General features: G+C 32.3%; 1 protein-coding gene across 1 annotated transcript in view; it reads left to right on the plus strand.

Annotated features, from left to right (window-relative positions):
* Positions 1–1,160: 1,160 nt before the first annotated feature.
* LOC136977174 (UPF0415 protein C7orf25 homolog) overlaps positions 1,161–12,975 on the plus strand; it is a 35,504-nt gene continuing 23,689 nt past the window's right edge. The window contains exons 1-3 of the mRNA XM_067272621.1: positions 1,161–1,509; positions 6,598–6,853; positions 10,903–11,451. Of these exons, the coding sequence (XP_067128722.1) occupies positions 1,360–1,509; positions 6,598–6,853; positions 10,903–11,451 (955 nt within the window). The 5' untranslated portion in view covers positions 1,161–1,359. The remainder of the gene's footprint in view (positions 1,510–6,597; positions 6,854–10,902; positions 11,452–12,975) is intronic.

Here is a 12,975-nt window from a genome sequence, read left to right on the forward strand (position 1 = left end):
CTATTGCTACTGCAAAAAGAGAAGAATTTAGTATCCAGCGTTTCTAATACGAATATTACTCTTAGAATGTACTGTACAGAACAAGCCAATCTCAGGATTACCGGTAAATTGTGAAGGAGAACGATCTTTTACAACATTAGATTGCATTGAAAAAATATTTAAGATTTCATTTGTCTTAAACAAATTTATCAAATCTATCTGTACTTTCCACAGAAAGTGAAATATTTTCAAACAGTTGCCAGTTGAAGAGATTATTAAAGATTTTACACGCTAAAAGTGTAGAAAAGTTTATATCAAATAAACTAAGCAAAAATTCAATGTTTTATTTTAATTCTTATAACTTTTATTTTCTCAATTTTTAATTTCGTAGCCATTGGCACTGTGTCGAAAGTGTCTAATCTAGAGTACCTAGATATCAGAGTAGCGACACACGAGTCATCGCCGCCATGTTCTGTCGACTGTCATCACGTTGTCTATGGGTTTACATTACGAAATGACGACTTTTTTAGTTTAATAAAGCATTTTTACGAATAAAATGCTTTATTAAACTAAAAAAAATCGTCATTTCGTAATGTAAACCCATAGACAACGTGATGACAGTCGACAGAACATGGCGGCGATGACTCGTGTGTCGCTACTCTGATATCTAGGTACTCTAGCCTAATCGATAAGACAGCACTGTTCATAAAAAAGATGAAATAAAGCTTTTCTAATACCCAAAGAACAGAAAACAGCATAGAGTAGTAGGCTTTTTTTGTTGTTTTTTACTCTTTCCGCCCTATGGACACTAAGAGGGCCTTATTTAGCAAGTCCATTATGGGTTCGGCAAGGCCCACAATAAAGCGGTCGGGTGATGAGGGTTAGAGGCCGAGATATCCGGTCGGACTATGTCCCGAAAAATTCCTGGGGATATTTTCGAGCCATTCCGGATTCCATCCCGGGTCCCCAGAACGGTAGGCTGCCATCTTGACCGCTCGCCCAACCGATTGTCGTAGAATAGTAAATGTACAGAAACGTTGTAATTTAAGTACAAGTCTACCAAATAAATTATATATACAAAATACACAATGTTCTATTAAAAATGTTCGTAATAATCTTCCATTTAAAATTCAGCACGTGCGTGCATAATTCATCAAATTATTCCAAGTGGGGGCGCACCAAAGACGAAACGTCAACGTGTACGCGGGTTAAATTTCGATCTCGAAAAATTTAAATTTTTTTTATTAAAAAATATTTTGCATATAATCCAATCAGATAATCATAAATCGAACAATAATTTATAACAAAATTTCGTCGTCGTTAACATCATCAGCTGATCTGTCATTTTAACAAAAATGACGTCATTGTTACGTCTAAGTTATGGCCTCAGAAGTTTGTTACCAAGACTGTATTAAATCGAAAATCGAAGAAGGCGAAGAATTAATCAATAAATGCAAAGATTTGAAAGTAAAAGATGGGAAGAAGAAGTTACAGAAGAAAATAGAAGCCGAATTAAAGTTCCTTTGTAAAGTAAGACCATGCTATTCGGCATTATGTAAATTGATTACATTCTTGACTATTTTGAGTGAAAAGTAAATTAAAACCTTTATTTTTAATACCAAAATTTGTTGGTTTAAAATTTAATATAGTCCTAGAATTTCATAAAATAATGTGGAAATGTAAAATTAGTAAGTCGAAATGATTACGTTTTATATTGATTATATTGGACTTTAATTAGTTTTTTAAAAATTATTTCCTTCATTGGCACCGAGGCCTTTTTGGCAAGCTCGTCTATGGGTTCGGCTGGCAACCGAGCAACGAGGGACCGGGCCGTCGTAACCGGACGGATGAACTCCGAAAATTTTTTGGGGTTTGTCGATGCATTGGCCTACTGGTGGCTGAGTGGTTCCGTTCCCCGAACGCTAGGAGTTCGGTCGTCGGTTTGCAGCCGGCCGGGACAAGCTGGCCGCGTGGAGTTTTCCGGGTTTTCTCTGTGTCTGTAATGCCCGAATAGGGGTCAGTTACCCTTAAAAAGACCTCCCAGAAGGCATCCCGCTAGGCGGATTGCTCGAGTGTTGCATTGCCGTAACTTAACTAAATAAACAAACGTCGATGCTTCCAGATTTGTCCTGGGTTCTCTCGAGTGGTACGCCGATACCGTAATCGCTCGGCCATCTAGCTGTCACTTTAATTTGCTTTACGTGTGTAATGCTACCTTTTGCCCGAATATAAACAGTAAATAATGTAGGTGAAGAGGATTTGTTTTATTTTTCAATATAAATTACAATACTGTTTAATTTCATATCGATATGCATATATTTATAAATCTTATATGTTAATTATAATTAAAATCAACATATACAGCATATAATGACTAGGATTATTTAGATTTAAAAGTTTTCTTTAAGCCTGATATTTACTTGTATTTTGGTACAGACATTGACACCATACATGTGTTTTGATTTCAGTTACCATTACCTAGAAAACATTTCTTTCGATTGATTTATAGTGAGATAGAATAAATAGTACACTAGATAGAACAAATGAAACACTAAGTAGAATAAATACATAGGAACACAATGTATTTAATCATTTATCATCATTTTGACATGAAAGATTACTCTAAAATGAATAAAAAACATAAACTTATTTCATAACAGAATTATATGATACATAATTATTAATAACTTGAAATACAATGGGCTAATGTTGTAATCGTTAATGGGCAATGGTGGAAAGCCAGTGAGCCTGTTGTATTGAGCTAGGGTTATGTTGGAATACAAACTGCCAGTTTGTGCCCATTTGGTGACTGTTCAATCAGATTTTTTTAGTTTGTTAGGAGTTGAAAATGTCTCAGCCTTTATTAAACTTCAGTTTATTCAACCAATTAACTTTTTCCTTAAAATTAATGTTTATAGATGAAACCTTTTCAATTAATCATGTTCTAATTCAGTTAATGTTACATAGTATGAAGCAAACAGCATTTCTCTTTGTCAGTGTTTGTTTCTAGTGGTTTGTAAGACAGTATGAACCTATTTACGCTATTGCTACTTTCACCTGTCTCAAATTGTCAGTGAGTCCCTAGAATTTCTTTCGAGGTAAAATTGTTTTTGGTTAGATCTATTATAAGTTTATTGAATTATAAGCGCACATACTTTTCTATATATACATTTTTGTATGTGTATATTTTTACATGAGCATATTACCTTTACTCAACATATAATTTTCTAAGTGAAGCTGGGTAGCTCAGTTAGTATCATATATAATTAACAAAAATATACTTGTTTTAATTGTATATTTTGGATCAGATTGGTTCACATTGATTTTGCTTTGAAATGCATAGCACTGCCTGCCATTTTACCTAAATTCAGGTAAAAATGGCCCTCATCTCCCCAGAGAATTATCCACGGCCAAGCATCGTCCACCTCTATCCTGGCAAGAAATGTCAGAGCAAATGTCAACCGTGTAGCATGGTCGGTTGGTTTTAATTCTTGCAGGTGGCTTATCTTGTATGGATAGAACTTGAGAACTTTTGGCAGAACTTGCCATACCATCGAAGGTGTCATTTCCAATTGTCATGCCACTCCCCAGGTGCTACTACTACCAGCAACGGTCCCCTGTAAACCTTTAACAAGTGCAATCTGTGAACCTTCAACAAATTCTTAGGTGTTTCGCTACAACAGCACCAAATCCACCCCTACCAGCAAATTTGGGTACTACTATTTTTCTTCGTGGAATCTCTTTCCCATGTTGTTCTTAGTCACTTTCCCAAATTTGACGACAGTCTGGCTGTTAGATTGTTCTACAGATGTCTCTGAGAAAAAAAAAGATGTCAGTTTAAAAAAAACACCCTGTACATATTGGAAAAGTTAGAATTTAATTGATTTATTCTATCAAAAGTTATAAATAAAAAAAAAATAAAAAAATGTTAATATTCAGAGTGGGTGTAATTTTGTTTTTTTTTTTTTTGAAAAAATTTTTGAAACAAATACATTTATGTTTTGGTAAACTAAAAATTTGTACAAGTAAAAAGAATTTCATAACTTGGAAGCTTTTTGAGCTCTGGTCCCCACTCTTTTAATATCTTCTGAACCAATGATTCAATTTTCCTGAAAATTTCTTGAAACATTTTATCTTAATACACAAACCTCACTGTAAAATTTCAGAAATTTTTGAAAGAAGGCACAGTAGTTGCTAAGATTCAAAGTTGTGGAAAATTGCACGAACTAATATTCTTGCTAATTGTGGGTGTAGATGAATTACCACATGAGGAAAAGACACAAAGATGCAAGTTAACAATAAGTTTATATATACAGCATAGAGGTAATGATACAAATATAGATATATATGGTTAAGTTCACAAAATACAATTTCATGCGCACCTGCAGTTCTCACTGTTACAATATTGTAGTCACAGATGGTTCAACATGCCGTAATCCAATTCGTCCTGAGAACAAAGAAACCATGGTAGAGACGAATATTTCACATTATATAATAATGTTTCTCTATAAATATTCAGCAACACACAACACTTGGAGGGCACTAAAACATATACAGAACACACGTATTTGTCTGAGACATAGAATTTGTCAATGGATCACGATTCCGGTTTGTATCAGGTCAGTCCATAAGTCCATGCGCATTTTTATGACCTTGAAAAATCTTGTTTTGCTGTTAAAAATGTCAGTCTAATGTGATAATTTTTACACTGAAGTGTTAAATTGGATCTCATTCATATAATACTGTTCAGAATTGTAAACATTTCAGTTGTTTATTTTTGTTAAAATGGAAGTAACCGACGAATACAAAAGACATGTTTTATACTTTTTATTTTTAAGTGGTGAGAATGCTACAAATGCAGCCAAAAAAATAAATACTGTACATAATCAAATTGTAATTAGTGCAAGGACTGTGCAGAAGTGGTTTGAAAGATTTAGAAACAATGATTTTAGTGTGGAGGATAAGGCTCATACTGGAAGACTCGTTGACTTTGGTGATGATGCTCTCTCTGCACTAGTTGAAGCAGAACCATCTTTAACAGTTGATGAAATTGTGGAACATTTAAATTCATCCCATGGAACTGTTCATAGACACCTACAACAAATCGGAAAAGTTTCAAAGCTAGGAAAATGGATACCACATAAACTGTCAATAGCTAACTGACAACAACGTGTAAACATTTGCACATCTCTTTTATCCCATATTGCTTTAGAACCTTTTCTTGGTAAGCTGGTTACTGGACACGAAAAATGGATCTTCTATAATAATGTGACGAGAAAAAGACAATGGATGGATTGCGACAAGCAGCCAAAACCGACTGCAAAAGGTGGGTTGCATTCAAAAAAAATTCTTTTGTCTGTTTGGTGGGATATGTCAGGTGTAATTCACTTTGAGCTGTTAGAACCTAATCAAACAATTACAGCTCAAATGTATTGTGAGCAATTAGAGCGTTTAAATGAAAAATTGAAAAAAAATCGACTGTCGTTAGTGAACAGAAAGCAGGTTCTCTTGCAGCATAACAATGCCAGACCACACACTGCAAAAATAACTGTACAGAAACTTGAAAGCTACAACTGGGAAATTTTACCTCATTCACCATATTCGCCAGATATTGCTTCCAGTGATTATCATCTTTTTCGCAGTTTGCAGAATTTTTTAAAAGGGAAAACTTTTGAGGATGAGAACAATGTAAAAAAGGCTATTTCTGAATATTTTGATTCAAAACCGAAATCATTTTACAAAGACGGGATTAAAAAGCTACCATCAAGATGGCAAGAAATTGTACAAAATAATGGTGAATACATTATAGATTGAAATAAAATTTAATTAAAATTTTTTGCTGCTTTTTTTTTTGTAGATAAAAATACGCATGAACTTATGGACTGACCTGATACTTTACACACCTGTAAAACTGTCCTCGTGAAAAGCTTGCTGAGCTAGTCCGTATGATTCACCAGTTTCTCGAAGAAAGAAAAAACTCGTTGTAGTCAGTTGGCGTTGCCTTAAATACCCCTTTCGGTGTATACAACAGGTTTCCAACCATTTTACCCCACTGCAGAAAATAGCCAAAAAATATATATATACGACAGACGGCTGCAGCCACACAAAGTAAATGAAAAGATCGCATGTACACACACACAAATATCCCTGACTTCTTTGCATTTCTTGACATTTCAAGGTTCAGAGTCCAAAAATGTAAGTCTTAGATGGTCATTTTCTGACTGATTGCCATACTTTTCCTCTGTTATATAACAGCTAGGAAAGTAAATGTAATATTTGAAAAGTATTTAATAATACATTTTCTATCTCTCAGTTTTTGATAGTATCATACTTTATAGCAGATAAACAGCTGGTACAACTGGATGCAGTTCAATTAAACACACTAACATCATTTTGGGCTTTAGTGTTTAGTTTATAGCAGATAGCAAATCAAGATTATTAGCATTGCTTTTAATTATGTTACAAAACATCTAATAGACCTGTTCTAAATATTTACATTTATATTTTTTAGTAGTTTTATAAGAATTTTTAAATTTATTAAAAATATATTGAAATAATAAGTGTATGTATATATGTTCCATATTTTTTCTTTATTAAAGTTTTGTATGTTTATTTCAGCTTTTGAAACATCCAGAAAGAATCAAGAATGAACATTTAAGATGTTCAAATCTTTCTCATTTATCAGCCATATTATGTTGCGCAATGTCAACTGTAAAAGTTTCTGAAATATTAAAACCATTTTTGTATATTGTAAATAACATATATGATGAAAGTGAACAAAAAAGAATTGTAGTAGATGTTGTGGCAAATGATGGACAATGTTGGATTAAAGTTGTAGCTCGAAATCCTCAAGCAATGGCACATTCTTCAATTGGTAAGAATGAGTTTTATGTATATTGACTAAATGTCCAGTTTTGAATTCTTTAATTTAGAGCTTATAAATTGAATATTTGCAGAAAAGGAAACCAATAGAAATAAAAATATATTATTTTATAGAATAGACGTTTGCATGAAGAAATACATTCTTGATAATCTGGAATGTCTGATAATCTAACAACCTCTGAAAAATAATCAATAATCTGGAATTGTCTGATGATGATCCATTGTGATAGTGTTCTGCAAATCAGAATTTATTTGGACATATGATGTACTAAAGACCTTGGGCATTAACATGTTCATTAACATTTTTCTGGGTTTTTCAATCAATTTTATAACAACACAATGTAGTCATGTACTGTATCATCATTAGACTGCTTAAAGAGCATGTGTAAACAAATTTGAAGCATACAACAGCATATACTTGTACAAAATGTGCAGCAATATCTGCAAAGAAAATATTACTATTGATTAAATTTGTGTAGATGACAAATATAATTCAGACATCCTCCTTTAGAGTAATCTGTAGCTACTGCTGTCTAATTTGAATGAGGCAGAACATAATGGATTTGTAAATTATATGCTTTAATGAAATAAAATAAAATGACTTTTGTTTTCATCAATAGAAATGCAAAAGTATTTTCATCATTGTTATCATTGTAGTTTGCAAGTTTAATATAATAATGGTATAAAAGAAATGAATGTAAATAATAGTAAATGATTTCTATATCTACTCACTCATTTTACTATTTAGGCCTACTCTATTATTACTTGTTTACTAACTACTGTATTTATCAAACATTGTAAAAAGATGCTTACATTTCTAATAAGAAATTTGAAACTTTTTTAGCCAAGTATATCTAAAAGCTAGATTATTTTCAGGCTAGAATTAAGCTAATTACTATATAATTAAATTATGGAATTTGTTCTGAAAGTAGACAGTTAAGCAGTTAAGTAGACAGATTCATGTTAAGATTAATAATTATCTATAGAAATTAATTCTGAATTTTAATTAATTTAGGAAATTTTGGAAAGTTTTTTTATTTTATTTAAAATGTGTGTATTTTTTTTTGTACATTAAAATATGTATTTATTAGTAATTTTGTAAACATTTTTATAATCCTAAAATTTATTTTGAAGAAAAGAAATGCTTTTTGTTAAAATTTTATACATATACTTTGCTTATTATTATTCCTATATATGAGTAATGAGCAAATACAAGCTATATATCAGGGGTGGCCAACTTTTGTGCACATAAGATCTACTTTTTATCGTAAAAATGTGTCGTGATCGACTTGTTGTCATAGGCATAGTCTAAGTGGGGAGGGGGAAGTGTGAAATACATACTATGTTTATACACTGTTTCAGTACGAAGTGCACTCACTGCTTGTGAGTCGAGTCATAACTGCATGCACACAGTTGCGTTCGGTTACAAATATAATGCATTAAGTCAAGACATCGCTAGTGATCGACCAAAATTGGCTTGGCGATCGACTTGTTGGCCACCCCTGCTATATAATATTTCTATATAAGATGGAGGAATTTTGCCATATATAACATTTTTTGTAAAATTGATTACAATAGAAGTTTATTAATCTGCACCTATTGGACCAAAATGCTGCTGGGTTATAAAAAATGTCATTGCACCAGATATTTTTGCAATATTTTGTAACTTAAGTGTGTTCTGAACATAGCAGACATTGGTGGAAATTTTGTACCAGTGCTTTTGATTTGTTTATACATATTATTTAATCAGTCTAAAGATGATATAGCACATGACTACACTGTGTTAAGATTGATTGAAAAATCTGAAAAAAAAATGTTAAGGAACATATTACTGCAAAGTCAACATTTACAATAATTCATGTGTATATAATAATTATTTTTCAGACCTGTAATACAGTATGTAAATCATATGTAGTCTACATGTTATATAAGCTACATATGATTTACAAAAGGTACATTTGCTCTGAGTATGAGAAAGTTTGTGTGGGTTGCCCTCACATCAGCTTGTGAGAAAGGATATACATTAGTCAGACATGTTACTAGACACAAAATATATGCTAGCTCTAACAAGCTATATTCTTATTCATAATATTCTTTTAGCATAATATAATGAGGACTAGTGGTTTCCAACCTTATTTGGACCTACAGCACTCTTAAACAATCAAAGATTGCAGCATATTTAATAAAATGTTATTGGATTGATCAACAGCTTGTTTACAGAGCTCTCTCTCACATTTTTTCTATGATAGTTCACTGATACAAACTTCTAAAATATAGTTGATAACACATTGTATTACTAACTTTTTAATATTTATTATTTAAATATTTTTATTTATCTTGTGATACACACAGAATGGCTTTACAACACACCAGTGTTCTGCAGCACAAAAGTTGGGATTCCGTGATGTAGACTTTGTATAGTTTGTTTAATTACAGTACCAGAAAGACTTGGATTTGTTAGTTTACAAATCAGTCACAAGAGAAAGTATAAAAACAAGTCTAAAACATTCTTTATTTGAATGTGGCAATAAATTACTGATGTGGACAAACAATACAAAAGTTGTAAACAAAGGACTGAGACAAAAAAAAAAGAGCAATGTACAGTAACACTTCGGTTTTCATTGACTTCGGTTATTGTCAATTTCTTTTTGCGAAAAATATGTCTCGGTTTTTGTCAATTGCCTTGGATTTCGTCGGTGTGCCCAAGTGATATCGCTGCTAATTTTTCGAAAACAAAGGGCGACCCATGCATTTTCCAACTTGGTGTGGCGTTATTTCTTGTTGTGTGAGCATTACCTCACAATGGCCCACCATTGGCCAATGGTTCCGTTCCCTGAACACTGGGAGTTTGGTCTCAGGTTTGAGCATTATCAGGAAGGGCAGGCCGCATGAAGTTTTCCGGGTTTTCTCCACATCTGTAATGCCTAAATAGGGGCCAGTTAACCTTAAATGGACCTCCTGGAAGGCATTATTCCTCGCGATACGACCATCATAAACGCATACAATTGCTATTACATGCCAATTACATCGCACTTTACCACGAGGCAATATAGGCTAGATGCTCATGTCCAACTAGCTTTTACAAGACAAGACATAACCCTACGTGTCTAGCCAAACAATTCCATTGCTTTTATCTTGATGCTAATTAGTCTTTTATATTAATTTCTTATTGCTTTTAGTATTTAACACTATATTAATTCTCTATAAAATGTGTTGTTGATATGTATTTTGGAGTGTCTGGAATGAATTAATTGGATTTACGTTGATTTATATAGAAATAATTGCCTCGGATTTCGCCGATTGTTTTCAGACTGATTATCGACGAAAACCGAGGTATCACTGTAGTGTTTTTTCTGGATCATTACAGATCAAAAAAAAGTTTTATACTATTAACAAAAACTTTTACTGTACATAGAAATTTAATTTTTTGGCTTGTTCATACAACTAAACTGATTAAAATTTTCCATGATAAAATAATACAGTAAAACCTCGCTAAGTCAAATTGCATTTATTCAAAGTGCTGTTAACTCAAAGCTGTCTACAGGCACAGTATATAGGGTTTTCAATGTAATAGGCTTGTTAAATCAAAATTATTAGTACTTTTAACTCAAACTTATTTTCCTGTGTACCTCCATCCTTTTGATAGTCTGTGATCTTTATATTCTCTTAATTCTGTGTAACTACAGACAATTAAGGTAAACAAATATTATGGCTCCATGCCATCACAACCTTCCACATCCTTTTACTGATACAATATGTTATCAGTGCTCTAATTCGAACAAAAGGAAACACCTTGGTAACGTGCTGAAAAGCACCATAAACTGGATGCAATTTTATAATCACTCTGAAGAGATTGTTGATAAATGGCTTTATTATGAGAAATTTACAGCCACAGAAAAATTGAGAAAATTAGGAATTAAACTCTCTAACTTTAAGTTTGGAAAATTTTTTACCCCTTAAACTTTGACTTAATGAGGTTTTAATGTATAATATGCTTAATAAGAAATTTCAGTATTTGGTTTTTGTTTTTTCTTTTTTTAGGGAGTTGTGAATTTGGAAGACGTACAATAATTAAACAACTTGAAGATATGATTGAATGTGCAAAACAGAATCCATATATGTACCAGTCAGTTTGCATTAAAGTATGGTTTACTTCAGGAATTACAAGGCATTTAAAGGAAAAAATAGAAAAGCTAGGTATAGAAGTAATTGCAGATAATATTCAGGATGATCCAATTTTTTTTACTGATGCTGAGGATAAAGGTAGTTCTAGTTGTGAAGATTCTGATGATTCTGAAAATGAATTGGTTTTCATTAAAGATTATTATAAGTTTAATAATTTTAAAGCAGACAATACTTTACCTCTGAGAGAACAACATAAAAATAATCTTGAATCATCATATAAGCATGATGTATTTTCTTTACCTTCAGAAGCAGCATTAAATTTGGATGTTTCAACAATGATAGCTTATATTTCTGCACTGACCAATGGGCATTGTAATGTCAAATTTACAGAAAATATTTTAACAGAGCAAGCAGAACGAGAGATAGAATTTCCAGTCAAAAGTGTTCTAGATAAATTATTTGAAGGTAATGTATAAAACATACATAAAATTTTATTTATAAAGTTTGTATCTAGTGTGTTTATAAATATACTTTACTGATTATTGAACTACTTTTATTTACAATAACTATAGTGGAAACTTGATAGAAGCAGGGATTCTTTGGATAAACAAAATTTTGGATAATCCAGAAACTTGTATTTTTTGTGTATTGGCTTTAAATGCATGGGCTAAAGCAGGGATGGGCAACCTGCAGCCCGCATTAGTATATTGTGCGGCCCACGTCGCACAAAATATTACAAAACAATATAACGGTCTATAAAATAAAAATTTAAAATACTAACATCTACTCGTCTGTAATCGTACTAAATACCAAGAACCCGCTTTGTATATATATTCGACGCAACTAGAGACGGGCCTTGGGTTGATTCATTTTTGTGTTTTTAAGGGGTGCTACAATTGTTTACAAATGCACGTGTACTTTCGTAGACTGTCCATACACGCTTGACCCTTTTTCAAGACTAAATGAAGCTCGAGGGAGTAATATGCATTCTTAAACAATTCTATTGTCCCTTAAAGACGCAAAAATAAACCAATCCGAGGGCCAACTCTAATTGCAAGGTATCTGGTAATTTAACCTGACTTCACTCGATACTTCATATTGAGCTGTAAAGTTTTACCAACGCTTTGTATCGTTGCATTTAATTTTTTGGTATTTTCTACATTTTTACTATTAATCTACTGTGGTTTATTCGAATTATAGAAAAAGGTATGTTAAATATTTGAAATTTTACGGAAATAGAATTTTTAATGTCGAATTTCGAATTTTAAATATCCAAGTTAGAATTTCTGTTTAATAATAAATGTTACTATTAATTTCCAAAATTGAAATTAACAATGTTTGAACTAGAGAATTATTAATATTTTAAGAACAATTCAGACTTAGAACTGGACAGTAATAAATACAAAACCCACATATGAAAACGTTTCAATTTTGCATTATTTTCAATGCTAAAACTGACCTTGAGGTTCGCACGTGGTTTTGTACAATAAAAGCTCGATATAACGGATGGTTGCTGATGTCGGTCTGGCCAAAAGTAAAAGAAAATTATTAAAAAAAAAAAAAAAAAACTCATTCCTTGTAACGGACTCCTGCTACTTCGGATTATTTTTTTAGTCCTCGTAGACCATGGTTATTACGGACCTTTTAGTCGCTGTTTCATTTAGTCAAGTCATTGTTTTACAGTCACTTCTCGGGTTACGATCACCTCGTCCGAAGTTGCGGAACCGAACCCCGTCATAAGTCGAGAAGTGACTAGTTACTTCACCATAGTTGTAGTTTCATTTATTTTATTTGACAAAAGTAAACACAAAATTAATATAAAGTTTATTTTAATTATTTTTTCAGTGTAGATTTTCACCTTGCAGTTTTGGTTTCGTTTTCTGATCGACTTGTTTTTGGACTGCAATTTGAAAAATTTGCAAATCTATAAATTTCCACTGTCATCTGTCTATCTGTCTTTCCTTAAACTAGGGGCAGGAGGCCCCAATT

This window comes from Centruroides vittatus, unplaced genomic scaffold (assembly GCF_030686945.1).
Source record: "Centruroides vittatus isolate TY-2023 unplaced genomic scaffold, ASM3068694v2 contig_452, whole genome shotgun sequence".
Taxonomy (NCBI): Eukaryota; Metazoa; Arthropoda; class Arachnida; order Scorpiones; family Buthidae; genus Centruroides; species Centruroides vittatus.